The sequence below is a fragment of the Grammomys surdaster genome, unplaced genomic scaffold (genome assembly GCF_004785775.1).
Source record: "Grammomys surdaster isolate TR1022 unplaced genomic scaffold, NIH_TR_1.0 332389, whole genome shotgun sequence".
In the NCBI taxonomy this organism is placed as follows: domain Eukaryota; kingdom Metazoa; phylum Chordata; class Mammalia; order Rodentia; family Muridae; genus Grammomys; species Grammomys surdaster.
Window position 1 is genome coordinate 1 of NW_021627645.1, and position 10,387 is coordinate 10,387.

At 42.9% G+C, this 10,387-nt stretch overlaps 1 protein-coding gene across 1 annotated transcript; it reads left to right on the plus strand.

The window, feature by feature from the left end:
• Window positions 1-507: 507 nt before the first annotated feature.
• On the plus strand, window positions 508-7,605 carry LOC114616529 (protein transport protein Sec24B-like). Its single transcript, XM_028761971.1, has 5 exons — window positions 508-686; window positions 1,325-1,429; window positions 2,596-2,688; window positions 6,075-6,178; window positions 6,342-7,605. Exons 1-5 carry the CDS (start codon window positions 600-602, stop codon window positions 6,454-6,456), a joined length of 504 nt encoding a protein of 167 aa, XP_028617804.1. The 5' UTR covers window positions 508-599; the 3' UTR covers window positions 6,457-7,605.
• Window positions 7,606-10,387: the final 2,782 nt, after the last annotated feature.

Here is a 10,387-nt window from a genome sequence, read left to right on the forward strand (position 1 = left end):
CTCTCTCTGTCTTTCTCCCTTCTCTCTATCAGTTTTTTACAATCTCAAGAAAACGAAGAAATGAAGTCTTTGTTGTTTTCGGTTCTTAGCTAGAGGATTATGAACTTTAGCAGTTTAAGACTTGAAAACTCAGGGGAAAGTGTGAGGTATGGAGGTGCGCAGAGGCTCCGTGACACCTGTCAAAGCGTATGTCCTTTTTACTTCATTTGAATGAACAGTTTGAATTATGATGTCGTCAAAGCCAGCCCTTCACATGTATTTCTGGACGAGACTCTGCTAAGGGAAAGGTCAAAGGTTTACTGACTGCCTTTCTTCCCACTGTTGCATCCTGTTAACAGGTGCTGTGAGGTACAGCAACCTGCAGAATGTTTGCTTTTCCCACAAGGACAGGATAGTTCAGAGATACTAATTTACTTCCTTACCTATTAAATATCAGCTGAGTCTTGAAACTAAGTGTATGGACTTACAGATGAGCTTTTCCTGGGACTGCTTGCTGTTGACTTCCTACATGTGTGCTTCACTTGGATCGTGTGTCTTCTTCCTTGCAGAAAGCATTTAGAACAGGCACAAGCACGCGCCTGGATGACCGTGTGTACGCCATGTGTCAGATGAAGTCGCAGCCACTTGTGCATCTAATGAAAATGATCCATCCCAACTTATACAGGATAGACAGGCTGACAGACGAGGTGTGTACCTGAGTGCAGTTGGTGGGCTTGTTTTGGTGTCACGCCTAACTTTGTAGGTTAGGTCTTCCATGCTCTTGTCCGTGGAGATAAGCATTCAGATAGGTACTTAGAGATCTAGGTACGGAGAGGACATTCAAATGCTATCAGCCTGTGGGAAGGAACTCAGCACGGGTTTGCTTTTAATATTTGATTCAAAGCTAAGTTCTTGAGTGATCGCCATTTGCATTTTGTAGTTATTGGCAGTTTGTGATGTGTCCAGGTTGCAGGACTAGTTACATAGTAAACCAGGTCTGTTATCTAGTAATTAATTAAATGCACAGCTGTAGAGTATCTTTTCTTCCTTATCTTCAAGCTGTATTCTTGAGGCTTAATTATCATTCCATGTGTTGTATTATGTTGTAAAAAGTGGTAGTCCAATGTGGTAGTTTTTAACACTGACCTCAGAAGGGAAGTGAGTGAGACAGACGATCCATGGACATTTTTACCTTTCAAATTGGAACACAGTTGAACATGTTTATCCTACTGTGAACCCATGGTATCCAGTCAGTAGAGTTGTCAGTCTCTAAAATGGAAGTGTCGTATTTTAGTGTTGGTAGCAATGCTCTGCTCTGTGGCTGAGTTCTACCTTTTCTCTTCAGGGCGCCATACATGTTAATGACAGGGTAGTGCCTCAGCCACCTCTTCAGAAACTGTCTGCTGAGAAACTGACCAGAGAAGGCGCTTTCCTCATGGACTGCGGCTCAGTAAGCATCATCCTGGTAACAGAGTTTCTGCTCTGACTGGCAGACGAAGCACCCAGTCTGGCCCTGTTTTCACCGAGCAGACAGGGCATAAGCAGATGTGACACAAGGAATCTACCGGGCACAGGGGCTCAGTTTACTTTAGACCCTATAGAAGGACAGCACATTAGCATGAATTAGCAAATAAGAGTTAGATATACTCAGAAAAGGAATTACTGCCATCAAGAACCTGACCACCAGAATCATAAAATTCAAGTTGAGCTCAAGAATTTCTTTTGTAATTCAACTTCCATCCATTGCCAGGGTCAGAGAAGTCACTCACTGCTCAGGAGTGGGGGAGGGGTGTCCAGTAGTCAGAGAAGTCACTGCTCAGGAGTCTGGGAGGGGTGACCAGTAGTCAGAGAAGTCACTCATTGCTCAGGAATGGAGAAGTCACTCACTGCTCAGGAGTGGGGAGGGCGTCCAGTAGTCAAGACAAGTGTATACAACACGGAACTCAGGAGCAGAAGGAGTGAATGAGAAGGAGGGCCAGCTTTCTCATTAAAGTAATATGTTCTCACTGAGTCGGTTCCCAGCACCCATGGGGCAGTGTACAGCCATCTGTAACTTCAGCTCCAGGAGATCTGCCTCTGGACACTGCACACAAGAGGTACACAAACATGCATATAAGCAAAATACACATAGAAAGAATATTTTTAAAGTATTAAAATTTTGATTTTATGTACATGAGTATTTTGTCTGCATATATGTACATGTACCGCATGAATGCCTGGTACCTGGAAATATCCGAAGAGAGCATTGGATCCCCGGAGCTGGCGTTAAACAGATGGTTATGAGCCACCATGTAGATACTGGCACCAAACCTGGGTCCTTTGCAAGGGCAGAGAATTTCTTAACCACTTAGCAATCTCTCCAGCACCTAAATAATAAACCTTAAATGAGGAAGAATGTAAAATATTATAAGAAGCCTTAAAATTTAAGCAGACAATGGGAACTGCTTTTGATTCTTAGAACTAGGTTCACAATGCTCTAATTATATCTCCCCTTTATGTTTGTTAGATTTCATGTTTGAGACAGTGTAGTGATGATATATATGATAACCAAAATAGTTGTAATGGACTTTCTATAAGGGAACTGAATGTTGTGCCCCCTCCCTTTTCATGTTTCAGGTTTTCTACATTTGGATTGGCAAAGGCTGTGACAGTAACTTCATAGAGCATGTGCTTGGGTATCCTGACTTTGCGTCAATCCCACAGAAAATGGTCAGTGCACTGTGTTGTGTGGGTACTTTTCTGGAGGAGGTAAACAAATGTCCGAGTACCTGGGATAGAACACTGAAGACAGACAAAGCAAGAGTTCCATCCAAGCCAGCTTTGTGAGCAGTGAATTTATTTGGCCTACGTACAGGAACATACATGCGCGGTTACCCACACAGATGTGGGGGACTCAAAATTCTTAGGACACTTAACCATGGAGTCCCCTTCAGTTAACCTGCCTCTTTCATTCCTCAGTACCTACATACAGGTGGGAGGCAGGAGAGCCTGGTGGATGAACCCAGCTGAGGGTGTGGCTTCTCCCAGAGGAAGTATTAGCAGACTCATTGTCTTTGCATAGACCTAACTTGCCAGGGTGTTGTTCCACCTACTTTGTTTGCATGACTGCACACCAAGGTTACCTCTCCTCCTTGATGGCGCTGCAAGGGTCTTGTCAAACTTAGGCCTAGAGGAAGTAACTTTTCGTCAACAGTTTTTGCACTATTAAGTTTTATTTATGTATGTATGTTGGTATTTTTGCTATTGTTAATATAAATATTTTGTAAGTTTACCTTTCTTTCCTCCTCCACCCTTTTTAAAACGGTATCTCTCTATGTAGTCTAGGCTGACTTAGGACTCACTCTATAAAGCAGGTTGGCCTCAGGTTGGCAGTCTTTCTGTCCCCATGAGCTAGGATTGCAGGCGTGTTTTCTGGCATCTGGCTTAGTTTACCGTTTTGAAGAGTATAGCTGGATACATTCGCAGTGTATCATTTGCAGGACTCATTACTATTCCATATCACAGAGTTTTAGACATGTATTTTGACTGTATTCAAAGTTCCTACTCTTTTGTGATCCTCTCAAAGGGGTGTGTGCTTGTACCTCCAAAGAGAGTAAGGCTACACTCAAATGTCATATACACTTTGGCCATTAAGCATGTCTTATGATATTCAGACATTCATGTTTGAAATAATTGCTGTCATAAGGGAATATTGGGTCTGTAGGTATCTTAGGTGATCTTTTTGTTTTGTTGTTGTTTGGTTTGGTTTGGTTTTGGGGGGTTGTTGTTGATGGTGAGACAGGGTCTCTGCGTTTAGTTGAGCTATCCGGGAACTCACTGCACACTCCAGGCTGGCCTTGAATCTGCAGTAGTCCTCCCACCTCGGCCTCCTGAGCATGAGGACTGTGGGAGCCAGCCACAGTGTCTAGCTCAGTCTCCACAGCAGGTCTTGTTGGTTTGTGTTGAGCCTCTTGACTGCCAACTGACAAGAGTCATTCTCGGGCTCCGGAGGCTCTGTTTGTCTTCCCTTGGTTTCCCTTTTCATCCTGCCTCTCCAGCGCCACTGTCTAATTCCAAACACTCCCACCACACTCAAGGAAGAGACCCTTTGTGTCCGGTTACCCCATCCTCCCAGCAACTATCAGCCTAGTTTTTGTTATGATTTTACCTATTCTCGATAAGTCATACTAATGGAGTTATACACTACTTGGCCTTTCTGTCATCTCTGAGACAGTCTAGAAGGCTGCTGCTGTGACTGTAAATGTTATTTATCGGGTACATGAGCAGAGAAAGGATTCATTAAAATATGCTTCAAGGACAGCCAGTAGGCAAGTTCTCGGAGGACAGGATGACTGAGGGGAGGGATTGTATAGAAGTTAAGGGGAAATGCTTGGTCATGTCTCATGAGCCATTTTTGCTGGGTACAGGGCTGTAGAGTGGGCATCTCACTATTGTGCCCAGTAAGTTTTATGGAGTGGGTTGTTTTCCTTGAGGTTAGCCTTAAAGTTGAGGCACTAAAGTCATTAGAACTTAGGCTCACAGGTGCTGATATATGGCAGTGATTCCCCAGGAATACGGTTCGAAGTGTCAGGATTGTTGAAGATGGAGAGCTCTCCTTTCAGTTTTGTTTTTCTTGTGCTAGGGATGCTTGTATCCACCTAGAAGCCCAGCATTTGAGAGATGGGTGAAGGAAGATGAGGAGGTTAAGGCCAACCTGACTACATTGTGACTAAGAAAATAAAAAACAACCAAATAAATAAATAGATGTCTGCTGTGGTAACACTGGAGACCTTTAATCCCAGCACTGGAGAGGCAGAAACAGGCAGACCTCTGGGCTCAGTGCAAGCCTCGTCTATGTAGTGAGTTCAAGGCCATCCAGGGCTACACAGTAAGACTGTCTCAAAAACAGATCTACAAAAAACACTTCTGAAAATCTTATTTAAAAAGAATTAAGTATTGACATGAATTAAATATATGATAATTCAGCGGTGGTTCCAAGTAACTCCAGTTCCAAGGGATCTAGCACCCTCTCCTGGCCTCAGTGCACTGCATGCACACCGTACACAGATGTGCATGCAGGCAAAACACACGTGCACAGATGCGCATGCAGGCAAAACATATGTGCACAGACGTGCATGCAGGCAAAACACCGTGCACAGACGTACATGCTGGCAAGACACACCGTGCACAGACGCGCATGCAGACAAAACACCCGTAGACATAAATACTTTTTATCCTGCTAGGCACAAGGAGGGAACTCTTCCTTTTTAAATTTATTCATTTTATGTCATGAGTGTTTTGCTTCTGTGTATGTCTACCTATGGGTATGTCTGCTGGGTGCCCACAGAGACAAGAACAGGGTATTGGTTCACCTAGATTTGTGTGCCAGACAATTGTAAATTGCCATGTGGATGCTGGGAGTTGAACCTGGGTCCCCTGGAAGAGCAGCCAGTGCTCTTAACCACTGAGCTATCTCTCCAGGCCCCCAAACTAAGTAAATCTTTAAAAAAAAAAATCAAAGAAAAATGAAATTCTTGGAATGTGTTTTTTTTTTTCAAGTAAGTTATGTGTGTAATTTTAAGGCAAATTTGGAGCTTAGTGATTGCCTTCATTTGAATATTGCCTTAGAAGAAACCAGAAGTTGTAAGAGTCCCAGTAGCACATCAGTTTGTGTAGACTTTGCTGGGTTATCTAGAACAATACAGTAGTCACGTAAAATATCCATATACCTACCAGGAAGCACACTTCTTTTCTACAACTGAAATTCCATTCATGTGGTTGTTGCTTTTGGTTCTCAGGGCAGAATGCTGGCTTGTCGTTGGCGGCCCTGGGAGCCCCAGTTCCATTGCTACCCCGCTATCTACAAGATGGGAAAGGTTTTTAAGACTTCTTAAGAGAGCCTGTTGAGGATAGCCGTACTAATTAAATCACACAGTGTACACTACAGTAAATTCTTTCTCCCAAAAGCTGTTCATTGTGAAATTGTGTATGTACACATGCTTACAGGGTTAAATACTGTTGTGTTACATTTTCTAAAAAGAGTACAGCCTGAAAGGGGACTGGTATGCTCAGGAGTCCCATGTGTTTGTGTTTTCTAATTCTATTTCTTTTACCAGACACATCTTCCAGAGCTAGACACACTTCCATCAGAAAGAACTAGATCCTTTGTGACTTGGCTTAGAGACAGCCGACCATTAAGCCCTGTCCTTCACATGGTAAAGTAAGTCTTCCATAACTTCTTGATGGCGTCATCCTTCCTGTGCTTCTCCTCAAAGCAAATTTCAGGATTTTCCTGAAGCCCCATGTAGTAGTGATGTCTACAATGTATAGCTTTTCTTTGTAATAATATATATTTTAGATAAATGCTGTTTTCTGCCTTTCAGAGATGAGAGTCCTGCCAAAACAGACTTTTTTCAGCATTTAATTGAAGACCGCACAGAAGCCGCGTTCTCCTACTATGAGTTTCTGATTCACATTCAGCAGCAGATTTGTAAGTGAGGTAAACAGAGCTGAGTCAGATGAACCACTCCACGGCCAGGGGGAGCTCCATCCATCGGAGAAGCACACAGGGGACTTGACACGAGGTAACTGCTGTTAGAAGACACGACGCACATCACTCTGTCTGAGGCTTGGGCCAGAGATTACGGGAAGAGAGAGCAAGACAGAGCAGAGCCCTCCCAGGACGCTGCCACAGCCATCAGATGGAGTCGGTTTCTGCGCACTCTCAGGAGAGCAGCAGTGCTCTTCTGCCAGCCAGCAGACCTGAGGACCATGGAATGACATGTCACAATCTAAAACTAGATGAAGTCACCATACAATTAACATTGCTGGACTTGAACTCTGACAAGAGATGCCAAAGGGCAGCGGTACTGTGGTACTTGTTTGTATGAATTACTTTTGAACAGGAATGATTCATGCTCATTAAATGAATTCAACATTTTCCCTGTAAAGACAATAGAGTTTCAGTACATGAACTATAGAAAAAAATATATATAATGTATATAAGTGTTACATTTGTAAAGAAAATGTAAAATGTAACTAAGACTATGAATTGCTTCAACCGTGCTGCATTGTTGGATGACAGCTCTGTCAGTGAGGGAATGAGATTGACTAATGCATATTATGAATTAAGTCCACAAAAGAAACATGAAACTTTGTTAATTCTGTTAAATCTTTTATGTGGATTTATTTATGATCAGCCTACTAATTAAAAATATTTTGCTTGACAGTTGGTTTGGTGGTTGGTTTGTTTGTAGAAGTTTTTTGGTTTTGGTGGTATTGGTGATACTTTTTAATCAGTAGGAACCTTAAATTTGCTGCTTGGAGAAAATGCAATACCAAGTTTCATTCATCAGTGAATGAATCCATTGTCATTCGTTTGTGGATACTACCAAGTAATTACTGTTTGTATTCTAAAAACATGATGTTATTTTCAGAATACATTTAATGACTAAGCATAATCTTAAACCTCATTTAAATTAAGGATTTTTTTCCTACCTATTTGTAATGAGGATTTTTTAAGAACATGTGACTTTCCTTTTTAATTAACTTGACGATTATCATATTGAACTCCGAGAGATTTTTGTTCTGATCAAGAATTCTGTCATTCACAGCAGGTTATTTGCTATAAAAATTGATGATGACCCATTGGATTGCGGAGTGGAATTTTATTTTATGTTCTGTGAAAGTCCCTGTTGGCAAGTGTTGGGGAGAAAAAACAAAGCTCTTAGCACATGTGGCTTTTATTGGTTCTATGCTTTGCATTCCTTTTCTTCATGTTTTTCCAGAACAAAATACTTTTATTTTGGTCCTGGCATTGGGCACAGAAGGTGACACTGACTGCGAGGAGGTGGCTCCTGAAGAGATGAAGGCGCTTGCTTACTTGGTGGGAGCAGTGGTCTGATGAATCCAGGTGATGCCATCACACACTTTGGTGTAGGCACCGGCCTCTCTCTGAGAATAGCCATAACCCCAGGAGAAGCACCCTGGGGTTCCCTCTTTTCTTTAGATGGAGGTAAAAGCTCTCTCTCCCTTCCCCTGATGGAGATGAGTTTAAATGACTCACACTAATTAGTAGCAGAGCTGTAATCCAAACCAAGTGTTCTCTCCACCCACGGCCTGCTTGACTGTTTCTCTTTGTAGCCCGCTGTTCCCGCCAGGGAGCTCACTGCCATTTAAGGGGAGCTCACTGCCGTCACTCCATGATTTTGGGTTCGTATTATTGTTTATCATGTGTTACTGTGTATGAATGAGAGCAAGTGTGTGGCGGTCAGGACATCTCCTGGAAGTTAGTTCTCTCCATTCACTCTGACCACCAGGCACTTTAGATCGACTGAGCCATCTCACTGGTCTGGTACCATGTTGTGTAACACAAGCTGATGTCCAGAGCACTTACAGTGTAAGGTGACAAGAGAGGGGACTGTATCTTATCTCTGTGTGATGAAGTCCTGCTGGGTGTGGTAGCTGAAAGCACTGTTAAATAGGAACAGACAGCCTACAGCCCAGTGGGTGTTTGGGGAGAGCTGTCTGAGCAGTGGTGTTAGACCCAGTGAGTCTGAAAAGTACCTTTGGATTGCACTTAATTTTTCTAGAAGACTCCAGAATATCAGCAGAGAAGTGGGAAAGGGCCCGGTGCCTCCCGGAAACAGGGAGACTGAATTTTCCGTTGGTATGTAACAAGTCTGACAGGCAGACACTGTCTAGATTCCAAAGCTGGGTGTGCAGCTGTAATCCCAGCACTTGAGACATGGAGGCAAGAAAATCAAGAGTTCAAGGTTATCCTAGGTGACATAGTAAGTTCTGGACCAGCCTGGGCTACATTAATACCATCTCAAAAAAAAAAAAAGGAAAAAAGACAGTTCTTGGTATTAATGCTGGAGAAGGAATAGAATTCCAAGGAGAAATTTTATTATATATTCATCTAATATTTCTTCTCCAAGCCAGATGTATACCACTTATGCAGGGGCCTGACCAGAAACACATACTGTATTTTAGGAGAGTATACATTAATATATATGTGTCAAATAGCATTAGGCATTAATTTTTACTTGGTTTTGTTGAGATAGGGTCTTTTGTACTTCAAATTGGTCTTGAAGTTATTGTGTAGCTGGTGGGGGTGAGACCTTGAGTTTCTGGTCTCAGGTCTTCACCTGAGTGCACCTGGCTGCCTGTATAGGGTGCTGTGGATGGAACCTAGGGCCTTCATGCATGATAGGTGAACAGTCTAATAAGGGACAGAGTTTTCCTCAGGCGGTGTCTGTTACTTATGTTGAGATGTGACTATTTTAGTCATGAGACCAGAAAACACACAGAAGGGAAATTGGTAAGTTAAGGAAGCCGTGAGGCTATCCAACATGTATTTCCACTAAAATACTTTTGAAAACAGGAAAAGAGGAAAGCTTACTTGCAAAAAAAAGTTTACATTAAAGATATTATGCAGATACTCACAGAATCCAAAAATTAGTTTGGGGTGGGGAGGCGGGAAAAAAGGGGCCAGCAAGATGGCTCAGTGGGTAAAGGTGCTTGTTGCTAATCCTGAGTTCAGCCCTTAGACTCGTGTTCAAAGAAGGGAACCAGCTCCCACAAGCGTGCAAATGTGACACAACACACACAAATATAAAAATTTAGGGAAACTTTCAATCTTGGTTTGGCACATGAGGCAAAGACCTCTAAGATATAAAATGATAGGAAAGAATTTTATGATTCATTTTCCTTTGATCTCCAAATTCAGGAATAATATTGCCCACCAGAAAATTGGATATCTCTCTTCCTGACTTCTTACGATACCTGTGAGAAGTAGGCAAGCACATACGTGTAAGTGACTTTAGGAGGAGAGGTAGCCATGGTTGAGGCGACACAGCTGCTCGTGCCCTCTGCTGAGACACACGGCACCCCACCCATTGGTGAACAATGCACACTTACAGATGTTCATTCAATGAACATTACTTGCCCATAACCACTTGTACTAGCTAGTTTGTGTCAACTTAAACTAGACCTACCTGATAAGACAGACCTTCCCCACCTAAGAAACTGCCTCCATCAGTTTGGCTTGTGGACCTGTTGGTGGCATTTTCTTGATTAAGGATTGATGTGTGAGGGCCCCACCCATCAGGATAGTACCACACTTGGACAGCTGGTTCTGGGTTGAATAAAAACGCTCATGGGTGCTGTGAGCAAGTCCTGGAGAGCAACCAGTAAGCAGTTTTTCCACTGTGGGCTCTGCTTCAGTTCCAGCCTCCAGGGAACTTGCAAGCCTGGAACATGTTTCCCTCTTTCTCATGTTTGGTCAGTGTCTTACCACAGCAACAGTGAGGCTAACTAGAATGCTAAGTGAGTTACTATAGATCACTAGAAATTGGTCTTTGGGGGTTTTTATGATGTAGTGTTTGTTTATGCAGAGGCCCACTTGTGGAGGTCAGAGGGCAGCTTG

Bases quoted from the DNA above. Each gene is read 5' to 3' on its own strand.
- LOC114616529 (XM_028761971.1), top strand. From the start codon at position 600: ATGTGTCAGATGAAGTCGCAGCCACTTGTGCATCTAATGAAAATGATC. The intron at 1,430-2,595 runs GTAAGCATCATC...TTCATGTTTCAG, and splicing joins TCCTCATGGACTGCGGCTCA to GTTTTCTACATTTGGATTGG. The intron at 6,179-6,341 runs GTAAGTCTTCCA...TCTGCCTTTCAG, and splicing joins CCTGTCCTTCACATGGTAAA to AGATGAGAGTCCTGCCAAAA.